The 15,111-nt window shown below is 37.3% G+C and overlaps 1 protein-coding gene across 1 annotated transcript in view; it reads left to right on the top strand.

Annotated features, from left to right (window-relative positions):
* The first annotated feature begins 319 nt into the window (after positions 1-319).
* LOC132563939 (la-related protein 4-like) overlaps positions 320-15,111 on the top strand; it is a 71,408-nt gene continuing 56,616 nt past the window's right edge. The window contains exon 1 of the mRNA XM_060228699.1: positions 320-454. Coding sequence (XP_060084682.1) covers positions 320-454 — 135 coding nt within the window. The remainder of the gene's footprint in view (positions 455-15,111) is intronic.

Here is a 15,111-nt window from a genome sequence, read left to right as displayed (position 1 = left end):
ACCTCCAGAAAGAAGGTGTACCCCCATGCCATTGACTGGGCGAGGCAAAGGGCAGATGAGCTGAAACAGAGAAGACAAGACCGAGCTCGTAGGAGGGATAAGGTATGGAAGGCCTAGACAAGGCCGAACTCGCAGGAGGGATCAGGTATGGAAGGCCTAGACAAGGCCGAGCTCGTAGGAGGGATAAGGTATGGAAGGCCTAGACAAGGCCGAGCTCGTAGGAAGGATAAGGTGTGGAAGGCCTGGACAAGGCCGAGCTCGTTGCAGGGATAAGGTATGAAAGGCCTGGACAAGGCCGAGCTCGTAGGAGGGATAAGGTATGGAAGGCCTAGACAAGGCCGAGCTCGTAGGAAGGATAAGGTATGGAAGGCCTGGACAAGGCCGAGCTCGAGCTCGTAGGAAGGATAAGGAAGGCCCTCCCCCGAGTCAAGGCCGAGCTCGTAGGAAGGATAAGGTATGGAAGGCCTACACAAGGCCCCTCCCCGTAGAAATAAGTCCCTAGTTATGGAAGGCCTGGACAAGGCCGAGCTCGTAGGACGGATAAGTTATGGAAGGCCTAGACAAGGCCGAGCCCGTAGTAAGGATAAGTTATGGAAAGACCCGGAAGTAAAATTCCTCCCCTAGAAACATTGTCACATGTCCCTAGTTATACTACACAAGCCCCTCCCCCTAGAAACATTGTCACATGTCCCTAGTTATACTACACATGCCCCTCTCTCCTAGAAACATTGTCACATGTCCCTAGTTATACTACACAAGCCCCCTCCCCTAGAAACATTGTCACATGTCCCTAGTTATACTACACACGCCCCCTCCCCTAGAAACATTGTCACATGTCCCTAGTTATACTACACAAGCCCCTCTCTCCTAGAAACATTGTCACTTGTCCCTAGTTATACTACACAAGCCCCTCCCCCAGAAACATTGTCACATGTCCCTAGTTATACTACACAATCCCCCTCCCCTAGAAACATTGTCACATGTCCCTAGTTATACTACACAATCCCCCTCCCCCAGAAACATTGTCACATGTCCCTAGTTATACTACACAAGCCCCTCCCAGAAACATTGTCACTTGTCCCTAGTTATACTACACAATCCCCCTCCCCCTAGAAACATTGTCACACGTCCCTAGTTATACTACACAATCCCCCTCCCCTAGAAACATTGTCACATGTCCCTAGTTATACTACACAATCCCCCTCCCCCTAGAAACATTGTCACATGTCCCTAGTTATACTACACAAGCCCTTCTTCCCTAGAAACATTGTCACATGTCCCTAGTTATACTACACAATCCCCCTCCCCCTAGAAACATTGTCACATGTCCCTAGTTATACTACACAAGCCCCTCTCTCCTAGAAACATTGTCACATGTCCCTAGTTATACTACACAAGCCCCTCTCTCCTAGAAACATTGTCACATGTCCCTAGTTATACTACACAAGCCCCTCTCCCCTAGAAACATTGTCACATGTCCCTAGTTATACTACACACGCCCCCTCCCCTAGAAACATTGTCACATGTCCCTAGTTATACTACACAAGCCCCTCTCTCCCCATTGTCACATGAAACATTGTCACATGTCCCTAGTTATACTACACAATCCCCCTCCCCTAGAAACATTGTCACATGTCCCTAGTTATACTACACAAGCCCCTCCCCTAGAAACATTGTCACATGTCCCTAGTTATACTACACAATCCCCCTCCCCTAGAAACATTGTCACATGTCCCTAGTTATACTACACAAGCCCTTCTTCCCTAGAAACATTGTCACATGTCCCTAGTTATACTACACAATCCCCCTCCCCCTTGTCACATGTCCCTAGAACACATTGTCACATGTCCCTAGTTATACTACACACGCCCCTCCCCTAGAAACATTGTCACATGTCCCTAGTTATACTACACAATCCCCCTCCCCCTAGAAACATTGTCACATGTCCCTAGTTATACTACACAACCCTCCTCCCCTAGAAACATTGTCACTTGTCCCTAGTTATACTACACAACCCTCCTCCCCTAGAAACATTGTCACATGTCCCTAGTTATACTACACAAGCCCCTCTCTCCTAGAAACATTGTCACATGTCCCTAGTTATACTACACAAGCCCCTCTCTCCTAGAAACATTGTCACATGTCCCTAGTTATACTACACAAGCCCTTCTTCCCTAGAAACATTGTCACATGTCCCTAGTTATACTACACAATCCCCCTCCCCCTAGAAACATTGTCACATGTCCCTAGTTATACTACACAAGCCCCTCCCCTAGAAACATTGTCACATGTCCCTAGTTATACTACACATGCCCCCTCCCCTAGAAACATTGTCACATGTCCCTAGTTATACTACACAATCCCCCTCCCCCTAGAAACATTGTCACATGTCCCTAGTTATACTACACACGCCCCTCTTCCCTAGAAACATTGTCACTTGTCCCTAGTTATACTACACAAGCCCCCTCCCCTAGAAACATTGTCACATGTCCCTAGTTATACTACACAACCCCCCTCCCCTAGAAACATTGTCACATGTCCCTAGTTATACTACACAATCCCTTCTTCCCTAGAAACATTGTCACATGTCCCTAGTTATACTACACAATCCCCCTCCCCCTAGAAACATTGTCACATGTCCCTAGTTATACTACACACAACCCACCTCCCCTAGAAACATTGTCACATGTCCCTAGTTATACTACACAATCCCCCTCCCCTAGAAACATTGTCACATGTCCCTAGTTATACTACACAAGCCCTTCTTCCCTAGAAACATTGTCACATGTCCCTAGTTATACTACACACGCCCCCTCCCCCTAGAAACATTGTCACATGTCCCTAGTTATACTACACAAGCCCCTCTCTCCTAGAAACATTGTCACATGTCCCTAGTTATACTACACAAGCCCCCTCCCCCTAGAAACATTGTCACATGTCCCTAGTAGAAACATTGTCACATGTCCCTAGTTATACTACACAACACCCCCTCCCCCTAGAAACATTGTCACATGTCCCTAGTTATACTACACAACATGTCCCTAGTTATACTCCCCCCTAGAAACATTGTCACATGTCACTAGTTATACTACACAACCCTCCCCTAGAAACATTGTCACATGTCCCTAGTTATACTACACACGCCCCCTCCCCTAGAAACATTGTCACATGTCCCTAGTTATACTACACACGCCCCCTCCCCTAGAAACATTGTCACATGTCCCTAGTTATACTACACAAGCCCCTCCCCCTAGAAACATTGTCACATGTCCCTAGTTATACTACACAAGCCCCCTCCCCCTAGAAACATTGTCACTTGTCCCTAGTTATACTACACACGCCCCCTCCCCTAGAAACATTGTCACATGTCCCTAGTTATACTACACAAGCCCCCCTAGAAACATTGTCACATGTCCCTAGTTATACTACACAATCCCCCTCCCCCTAGAAACATTGTCACATGTCCCTAGTTATACTACACAATCCCCCTCCCCTAGAAACATTGTCACATGACCCTAGTTATACTACACAAGCCCCCTCCCCTAGAAACATTGTCACATGTCCCCTCTCCCCCTAGAAACATTGTCACATGTCATTATACTACACAAGCCCCTCCCCTAGAAACATTGTCACATGTCCCTAGTTATACTACACAAGCCCCTCTCACCTAGAAACATTGTCACATGTCCCTAGTTATACTACACAAGCCCCCTCCCCTAGAAACATTGTCACATGTCCCTAGTTATACTACACAAGCCCCCTCCCCTAGAAACATTGTCACATGTCCCTAGTTATACTACACAAGCCCCTCTCCCCCTAGAAATATTGTCACTTGTCCCTAGTTATACTACACAAGCCCCTCTCTCCTAGAAACATTGTCACATGTCCCTAGTTATACTACACAAGCCCCCTCCCCTAGAAACATTGTCACATGTCACTAGTTATACTACACAATGCCCCTCCCCCAGAAACATTGTCACATGTCCCTAGTTATACTACACAAGCCCCTCTCTCCTAGAAACATTGTCACATGTCCCTAGTTATACTACACATGCCCCTCTCTCCTAGAAACATTGTCACATGTCCCTAGTTATACTACACATGCCCCTCTCTCCTAGAAACATTGTCACATGTCCCTAGTTATACTACACACATTGTCACATGTCCCTCCCTACAAACATTGTCACATGTCCCTATATTTTCACTTATACTACACAATAATATTGCCCCTAAACAAACATTGTCATATATCCCTAGTATATATCAGATACACAATCCCCCTCCCCTTGAAAATAATTTTGTCACATGTCCCTAGAAACATTGTCACATTCCCTAGTTATACACACAACCCCCTGTTTGTCACATGTCCCTAGTTATACTACACAATCCCCCTCCCCCTAGAAACATTGTAAAATGTCCCTAGTTATACTACACACGCCCCTCACATGTCCCTCAGAAACATTGTCACATGTCCCTAGTTATACTACACAATCCCCCTCCCACTTGAAGAATACATTGTCACATGTCCCTAGTTTTGTCGCTTAACAAACTTTACACGTTGAAGAATATTTTGCTTGAGTCTATAACAAACTGTACACGTTGAAGAATATTTTGCTTGTGTATGTAACAAACTTTACACGCAGAAGAATATTGAGCTTGTGTCTATAACAAACTTTACACGTAGAAGAATATTTTTGCTTGTGTATATAACAAACTTTACACGTTGAAGAATATTTTTACTTGTGTATGTAACAAACTTTACACGCAGAAGAATATTGAGCTTGTGTCTATAACAAACTTTACACGTAGAAGAATATTTTGCTTGTGTATATAACAAACTTTACACGCAGAAGAATATTGAGCTTGTGTCTATAACAAACTTTACACGTTGAAGGATATTTTTGCTTGTGTCTATAACAAACTGTACACGTTGAAGGTGTATATTTTTGCTTGTGTGCTATAACAAACTTTACACGTTGAAGAATATTTTTGCTTGTGTATATAACAAACTTTACACGTTGAAGAATACTATAACAAACTGTACACGTTGAAGAATATTTTGCTTGTGTCTATAACAAACTTTACACGTTGAAGAATATTTTGCTTGTGTCTATAACAAACTTTACACGTTGAAGAATATTTTGCTTGTGTCTATAACAAACTTTACACGTTGAAGAATATTTTGCTTGTGTCTATAACAAACTTTACACGTTGAAGAATATTTTGCTTGTGTATATAACAAACTTTACACGTTGAAGAATATTTTGCTTGTGTATATAACAAACTTTACACGTTGAAGAATATTTTGCTTGTGTCTATAACAAACTGTACACGCAGAAGAATATTTAGCTTGTGTATATAACAAACTTAAGAATATATTTTGCTTGTGTCTATAACAAACTGTACACGTTGAAGAATATTTTGCTTGTGTCTATAACAAACTGTACACGTTGAAGAATATTTTGCTTGTGTCTATAACAAACTGTACACGTTGAAGAATATTTTGCTTGTGTATGTAACAAACTTTACACGTTGAAGAATATTTTGCTTGTGTCTATAACAAACTGTACACGTTGAAGAATATTTTGCTTGTGTCTATAACAAACTTTACACGTTGAAGAATATTTTGCTTGTGTCTATAACAAACTGTACACGTTGAAGAATATTTTGCTTGTGTCTATAACAAACTGTACACGTTGAAGAATATTTTGCTTGTGTATGTAACAAACTTTACACGTTGAAGAATATTTTGCTTGTGTCTATAACAAACTGTACACGTTGAAGAATATTTTGCTTGTGTATGTAACAAACTTTACACGTTGAAGAATATTTTGCTTGTGTCTATAACAAACTGTACACGTTGAAGAATATTTTGCTTGTGTCTATAACAAACTTTACACGTTGAAGAATATTTTGCTTGTGTCTATAACAAACTTTACACGTTGAAGAATATTTTGCTTGTGTATTTAACAAACTTTACACGTTGAAGAATATTTTGCTTGTGTCTATAACAAACTGTACACGTTGAAGAATATTTTGCTTGTGTCTATAACAAACTGTACACGTTGAAGAATATTTTGCTTGTGTCTATAACAAACTGTACACGTTGAAGAATATTTTGCTTGTGTCTATAACAAACTGTACACGTTGAAGAATATTTTGCTTGTGTCTATAACAAACTGTACACGTTGAAGAATATTTTGCTTGTGTCTATAACAAACTGTACACGTTGAAGAATATTTTGCTTGTGTCTATAACAAACTGTACACGTTGAAGAATATTTTGCTTGTGTATGTAACAAACTTTACACGTTGAAGAATATTTTGCTTGAGTCTATAACAAACTTTACACGTTGAAGAATATTTTGCTTGTGTCTATAACAAACTGTACACGTTGAAGAATATTTTTGCTTGTGTATGTAACAAACTTTACACGTTGATATTTTGCTTGTGTCTATAACAAACTTTACACGTTGAAGAATATTTTGCTTGTGTCTATAACAAACTTTACACGTTGAAGAATATTTTGCTTGTGTCTATAACAAACTGTACACGTTGAAGAATATTTTGCTTGTGTCTATAACAAACTTTACACGTTGAAGGATATTTTTGCTTGTGTCTATAACAAACTGTACACGCAGAAGAATATTTAGCTTGTGTATATAACAAACTGTACACGTTGAGGAATAATTTTGCTTGTGTATGTAACAAACTTTACACGTTGAAGAATATTTTGCTTGTGTCTATAACAAACTTTACACGTTGAAGAATATTTTGCTATAACAAACTTTACACGTTGAAGAATATTTTGCTTGTGTCTATAACAAACTTTACACTTAGAAGAATATTTTGCTTGTGTCTATAACAAACTTTACACGTTGAAGAATATTTTGCTTGTGTATATAACAAACTGTACACGTTGAAGAATATTGAGCTTGTGTATATAACAAACTTTACACGTTGAAGAATATTTTTGCTTGTGTATGTAACAAACTTTACACGTTGAAGAATATTTTGCTTGTGTCTATAACAAACTTTACACGTTGAAGAATATTTTGCTTGTGTCTATAACAAACTTTACACGTAAAAGAATATTTTGCTTGTGTCTATAACAAACTTTACACGTTGAAGAATATTTTGCTTGTGTCTATAACAAACTGTACACGTTGAGGAATAATTTTGCTTGTGTATGTAACAAACTTTACACGTTGAAGAATATTTTGCTTGTGTCTATAACAAACTTTACACGTTGAAGAATATTTTGCTTGTGTCTATAACAAACTTTACACGTTGAAGAATATTTTGCTTGTGTCTATAACAAACTGTACACGTTGAAGAATATTTTGCTTGTGTATGTAACAAACTTTACACGTTGAAGAATATTTTGCTTGAGTCTATAACAAACTTTACACGTTAAAGAATATTTTGCTTGTGTATGTAACAAACTTTACACGTTGAAGAATATTTTGCTTGTGTCTATAACAAACTGTACACGTTGAAGAATATTTTGCTTGTGTCTATAACAAACTGTACACGTTGAAGAATATTTAGCTTGTGTATATAACAAACTGTACACGTTGAAGAATATTTTTGCTTGTGTATATAACAAACTTTACACGTTGAAGAATATTTTGCTTGTGTCTATAACAAACTGTACACGTTGAAGAATATTTTGCTTGTGTCTATAACAAACTTTACACGTTGAAGAATATTTTGCTTGTGTCTATAACAAACTTTACAGACAGGACACACTTTGCTGAGCCATGATATAAATCGTTATAAATAGATATATTGATACAATAAGTATCCGCTGTATCCCTGCAAGAGATTCTCGTGATATGTTCAACACAAAAGACATATGTATATGTATGTATATACATGTATAGTATGTAATGTAAGCGCCACCGAGGGATTGATGACTTCCCGTCCTCCCTTCTCGTCTTTCTACAAGTTCCTTGGAGACAGCAGATAAAATTTCTCCTTGTTTCACTAAATCATCACGTTTCTTTCTTTTATTTTCCATTTCCTTCTGAGCACATTTGTATACAACTCTTTTGATATATCATGTTATATATTAGCATATCATGGCTCGGTAAATAAATTATATGTATATATTGTATATGTAAATGAGTAGCAGATGTTTCGATTCATTCGTCCACTTGGGCGACGTCAATATTTCGGTGTTGTATGTTTCAATCGAATATAGGAATAAACTTCTTTAAGAAATCTATCTTTTCGTTTTTACTATTTGATACAGCTGATAATGTTTACACCTACATACATGTACGTTGAAATGTATTAATTAAAATTTAAACTAAACACATATCATACCTTATGTCTGGAATTGTCACAATATATTTATTTCTATTGGGGGAAATAGATGTAATTTATCGGTGACAAGTACCCGAAAACTACCAGCCATACAAGCCTGAACTGATTTGCAATGATACATCTTCAGCGATCAGCGATTTATACCGATGATAATAATAGGCAGTTATGTGTTTACCTATTTTCGTTTCTTATTTCCATAAAAAATGGCCGTGATGATAACTTCATTTCCTCACTTTAAAAAGTTCAAGGTAAACTTTTTGAAAAAATCTCTCTAAAGATTTATATAGCTATGCCCCCCACCACACACACACACACACACACTCACACACACACACACCCTCCCCCGGCCTTCCGACTAAGACGAAGGGAGATAACTTTTACGTGACAGATAAAAACAAAGTCATTCAGTAGGTAAAACAGCAAAATGTTTGTAAATGCTGTTCTGCTAAAAATCAACTAAAACTCAAATAAGTTACAGTTCTGATTTATAATGTGTACGTATATCTCACACGATTTAACATTCCCGCTCTCTTTCCTAGTTTACAAACCAGTACACTGGGTACACGTGTAAATATTTATATTGTTCTGTGAAAGTTTTCGTAAGAATCGCTCTTTTAAATTCTTATGTCCAGAGACCAGTCTGGAATATTGTATAAAGTGGATTTCTTCGGTATGTTAAAGATGATAAAATACAAATGTATTAATAAAATATTATTTGAAGAAAATCTATGCCAGCAACAATTATCATAATTTGTAAATCGAAACTCGGTCCTTTTGTAATTAAAAAAAAAAACCCACAAGCCATCAATATACCGTTTACAAATTGATTTATGATGTGCTGATGATGAATAGTAAAAATGAAAATCACTCTAATACAAGTTTTGACAAATGAAACTCTGCATTGTAGCACAAACCTGGACAAAATATATATCGATCTTCTTCTCATTACATAAAACTTTTTGATTCCGCATTCTCTCTGCTATTATTCTTTCTTCGTATTATAAATCGAATTTCAATTGTAATAACGTCGACCATAACTTTGTCACAAATAGTTTTATTGATGTCACGACTTTATATATAAAGATACTAAGTGTTGGTAGAAATTCTTGAGCAATTCGTCCGAGAATGATTCACTGTGGAGCGATTACGATAAGATGAAATAGTGTTATTTTTAATGTGAATTCTAAAATAATTAATAACGCATCTTTTTACTGGATAATTTTTATGATCTAACCCTAGATATACTCATGAAATCTGACACTAGCCCAAATATGGCGGCCATCTTTCACGTAGAGACAGATGACTGACACAAATGCTTAAATATATCCCAAAAATATGAAGTGGAGAGTACGACGAGGGTAGTCTTTGTTACATGTCTATTCGCTTAAGTAGGTGATCTCTTAGTCAATCCAGGGATCAACTTCAGTGAACTCTACTTGTCTCCATGGTTTCACACGTGGTCCTACCTGTCTCCATGCTTTCACACGTGATTTTTTCCCGTCTTCACATATATAAACCATGAGGCTCACGTTTACAAACAAACTATACGTAGTTAACTGCTGGATACATCAAACTGATTGGTTTACAATCCGGAGTGGAGGGTCTTGACAATTACAATTTTGTTAAGATTCAAAATTATGGTCTAAGGGAAGTAACTCTGTCATCCTTGATTCTCGTTGATCGTCTATCTGAGTTTTTCCATTATGGCAACTGTCCATTAACATAGAGGGTAAAATCGATAACATATGTTTCATATTTAAAGTTATTCACTATGAAAAGACGTGTCCACAATATAGAGGTATCCATTGTCAGAGATGTCGACTAAGGAGATATGTCAGTATTTTAATACTGTGCAATTTGTCTCCGGTCTCAGTCAATCAGCTTAACTCGTATGTTTGATTGCTTTAATCACCTCACCCTCATCATGCTTAAGAAGAAAATCTAACCAGTACATCTATGTCATAATATGGCCATATCGACAGCATATTGTGATCAGCCAAAGAGACCTAGACCCTCGGGTTACAATATCTTATTATTAAAGTCCTTTCCATCGTGATGTCAGGAGGAGGATAGATGAGGGTTATGATGCTAACATAGATATTGACATCTACAGGGATTAAAATAAATCTGTTTTAATTTTCATTCTGTTATACATAAGAGTAAATGAAGGAGTCACATAATAATGTTTTATAGTTGCCCTTGACGACAAAACACTACACATATTAATTACTGAAATTATCCAAAATCCCGAGAACTATGGATTCCTTTTAATGAGATAAGACGATATTGTAAACGATAAGTTTTATTTATTCACATTTGAAATATTGATACTTCTTTAAATAAATAAAAGTCACCGCTTTACTTTAGTGTCCTATGAAAAGACTGGATGTCGACACTTGGTATTGAAATCTTTTGTATTATCAAACTTTGTCACACAATTTATCAGTTATCAGGTGTTGTCTTTCTTTGTGAAAAACAGCACGCAACAATACTTAGATCCTACATTAAAATTATGATCATGATACTTCTGGTATCTGTGTGTAACATCATTGCGTTATGTTCATTTCTCGCGAGCGTTTATTTATTGATTGATTGATTGATTGATTGATTGATTTATTTATTTATTTATTTATTTATTTATTTTTTATTTATTTATTTATTTATGAGAATAAATGCTCTACTTATCGCAGGGACGTAGATATTTCCGCATTATTCATCCATTATAATTGGAATATGATTTATTTGCAAATTACAAAAAAAAAAAATAAACACTCATTATAAAGTTGTTATCGCCTTCCTATACACTTACCGGAAACATGAGGAGATTACTGATGACGTCAGATTGAAGAATTGTTATCGATTTAGTCAGGAGACAAAGATCTTACATATTTCATATCAATTTTATAATATAGATTCTAATACTATCACACCATGAAGATGTGACTATGCATCTTTGTATGTAACGATCATAACCTAATATGTATTGACATTATACGCTTCAATTCACAAGTATTACATGTATTTTTAACGTTATATGTAAATGTTTAGATTTAATCAGGTAAGTTGTTTTGTGATAAAAATCGAACTCTGTTAGTTTTATCGCCTCGTTAACAGCCAGGGTAATTTGAGGTGGGATCTGACAGCTGTTGGCTACCTCATTGAACAACATACGGGAGGCCTGCGGCATGCCATCCTGAGCAGTCAAGGTAAGGTGACTTACTCAAGCACAGAATCACGTCAGCACGGGCTGTTCCGTGTCTCAGCTTCCTTAAAAAGCCAAACCACCATGATAGGGAGTGTTAAACCACACGCCTCGTATCTCCACCTTTTCCAAAGTCGATCTCGTCGTGTATATATACTAGATAACAAAGATTATAAACGAATTAATAGGTACCATAAAAGTTTTCTTGTTTTCAAAAGATCAAGAAATTATACGTTTTAAGTCTCCTCATGAATTTCTGAAATACACAAATAGTTCATGTTCTCACTAGATACTTTTGTATATCTAAGTCCTTGACAAAGCAACATTTGGTTTATTTAGATACATACACGAAGTCATATAATTTATAAACGTAACCTTTGTTGGAAGGACAATGATTTTGCATAGAAGCTTATATAACTAATTTCTATTGTTTTAACGTGTGATTGATTAAGTAAATAATGCACGATATGATTTTTATAAATGTGAAACCGATTTTATTACATTTTATTATTATAACACATTATAGTGTTGGAAGTTATTCAGCAGATTGCTCCCGTGTCAGCACGTGAAATCATACAAAGTACGAAAGATCTACAAGTTATTTTTTTCGACATATGGCATATATTTCACTTAAAATAGATAAAATACTTCATATAAATTGAAAGTGTATGACATATTTCTCAGTTTACTTATGTCACTTAGTGAAGAGATTGGACAGTTAGTTACTAGTGAATGTAAGGTAACAGGTAACAGGTGCTCTATCAAATCGTGACGGAATCTCATAGCTCCGTTACCTGGCCCTAAAATTGTCGTGTCTCTACCGATAGGACCTGTATGTGTATAAGATGTACGTGTGTACACTATCGCAAGTGTGTAAAGAAAGTGTGCAGAATGTACCACGTGTTTATCACACATGTTTAAACTACGATAATCTATGTGGACACGTGTGAACAATATATACATATAAAGAACACGAGGTTGTTACACAGATTAGCCCATGTTCATGTGTACATTAAAACACGTGTATACACTGGGGTCTGGTTTATTTCTTGTTGGTCTTCAGTAACTAAAGAATGTCCATATGCTTGTAAAAATATTATCTCAATACTTATTCCGTCAACCTGTCTTTGTTTTGGCAACTATTAAATCCTTTGTTGCTTTGTTTGGACCGAAATTCTTTAATAAATGATTTGTCCACTATGTCAGTTTAGCCCTGTGTGGGTACGTAACTTCATGTAGTATACTATATCGTACAATGTATATCATATACAGCTGTGTACGTACCGTCCGTGTCTGAATTACTGTTAGATTAACTGTCAATATATCATCGGTCACGCCTCAATGAACAGTCTGATCGCTTCCATTTGGCTCGGCAGACTGGATTATTCAGTCCGTCGCAGGTCTTACGTGGAGTCATTGGAAACTTATCACATTGGTTATGTGAACTGATATTGTATAAAAGAACAAATCCATAATTAGCTCTAAAAATGACTGATAAATATCAAACATTATACATTGTACGTAAAGCCATGTTAAATATAAAATAAATAAATAAATAAATAAATAAATAAATAAATAAATAAATACCCCCTCCCCCACCTAAAAAACAAACAAACGAAATAAAAAAAAAGTGAAAGGGACAACTGCATTAAATTGTAGCCTGAACCAGTCACAGAAATCCCCCTTTGAACAAATTAAGGTAACTTGTCACCCTCCACTAATACTTCTAATAAGGTTTTAATCATTTATCGTGGAAATGAAACACATATTATGATCATTATACCTTAATTATCTAACTGTGAGACCCTTTGGCCATAAAAGTAACAATTTTGGTAACCTGCCATCCATGAAAAGTAAATCTCCGATAACGACTTTCCCTGTACATATATAGAGATACATTAAATTTACAAGCTTCATTTCACCAACGATTTAAAGTTATGTTCGTTATTTTATTAATTTCTATTATGTCGTGTGTTTTTTATCACAGGAGACTGAGATGTGGCAGTGTGCATTTGATCACGAGAGACTGAGATGTGGCAGCGTGCATTTGACCACGAGAGACTGAGATGTGGCAGTGTGTATTTGATCACGAGAGACTGAGATGTGGCAGTGTGCATTTGATCACGAGAGACTGAGATGTGGCAGTGTGTATTTGATCACGAGAGACTGAGATGTGGCAATGTGTATTTGATCACGAGAGACTGAGATGTGGCAGTGTGTATTTGATTACTAGAGACTGAGATGTGGTAGTGTGCATTTGATCACGAGAGACTGAGATGTGGCAGTGCGTATTTGATCACAGGAGACTGAGATGTGGCAGTGTGCATTTGATCACGAGAGACTGAGATGTGGCAGTGTGTATTTGATCACGAGAGACTGAGATGTGGCAATGTGCATTTGATCACGAGAGACTGAAATGTGGCAGTGTGCATTTGATCACGAGAGACTGAGATGTGGCAATGTGCATTTGATCACGAGAGACTGAAATGTGGCAGTGTGCATTTGATCACGAGAGACTGAGATGTGGCAGTGTGCATTTGATCACGAGAGACTGAGATGTGGCAGTGTGCATTTGATCACGAGAGACTGAGATGTGGCAGTGTGCATTTGATCACGAGAGACTGAGATGTGGCAGTGTGCATTTGATCACTAGAGACTGAGATGTGGCAGTGTGCATTTGATCACGAGAGACTGAGATGTGGCAGTGTGTATTTGATCACGAGAGACTGAGATGTGGCAGTGTGTTTTGTTCACGGGGACTGAGATGTGGCAGTGTGTTTTGTTCACGGGGACTGAGATGTGGCGGTAGGTGCTTGATAAAGGCATAATGAGATATAGCCGTGTATATTTGATCACGCGTTAATGAAAAATGGTGGTGTGTTTTTGATGACAGGGGTCCGAGATGTTGTTTTAGGTATTTGATCTCAGGGGACTGACATGTGGCGGTAGGTATTTGATAAATGGATGTAGTGTTGTGTATTTGGTCACGGTAGACAGAAATTTGTGGTTAATAACGAAGTATATATTAAGATTTGACAATGCTTTTACATTTTCAAAGTGTAATTAAAGTTTTTAGACAAAAATGTACAATTTTTGTTTTATATCCAAATGTCGAAGCTGCCAGTGTGTAAATTACGCGTTCCGCGCTAGAAATTGTCTCTTAGAATCCTGAATTTTGTTCATTTATAACATTTTAAATGTGTTTCAGTACTTTTATAACAGATTTTACTAATTAGAAAATTGTATCTTTGGTTCAGCTTGCTTATATTAGCGAGAGTTTCCAATGGATTGTTACGAACCAGCCTACGAAGAACAACGCATAGCAAATGGCAAATACCATTCTTCACAAAACCCTCGTTTCAAGGCATTTTGTCCGTTCACTCTTTTAAACTAAGAATGAAATTTATCAAGCTACCGAATAACTAAGACGAGTAAACAATATGCATCCATGAAATATCTATTACAATACAGAGAAGTTAAAAGCGTTGGAAATGATTTCACCAAAAAATTGCAAGCATACCAGCAACAAGAACGATAACTGTACTTGACTTCACACTGAACCTCGTGTGTACTGAGACA

The sequence above is a fragment of the Ylistrum balloti genome, unplaced genomic scaffold, assembly GCF_031769215.1.
Source record: "Ylistrum balloti isolate Yb309-2 unplaced genomic scaffold, AGI_CSIRO_Ybal_v1 Utg369676, whole genome shotgun sequence".
Taxonomy (NCBI): domain Eukaryota; kingdom Metazoa; phylum Mollusca; class Bivalvia; order Pectinida; family Pectinidae; genus Ylistrum; species Ylistrum balloti.
The sequence above is the reverse complement of the archived record's forward strand: the minus strand, read 5'-3'. Positions and strand labels throughout refer to the sequence as shown.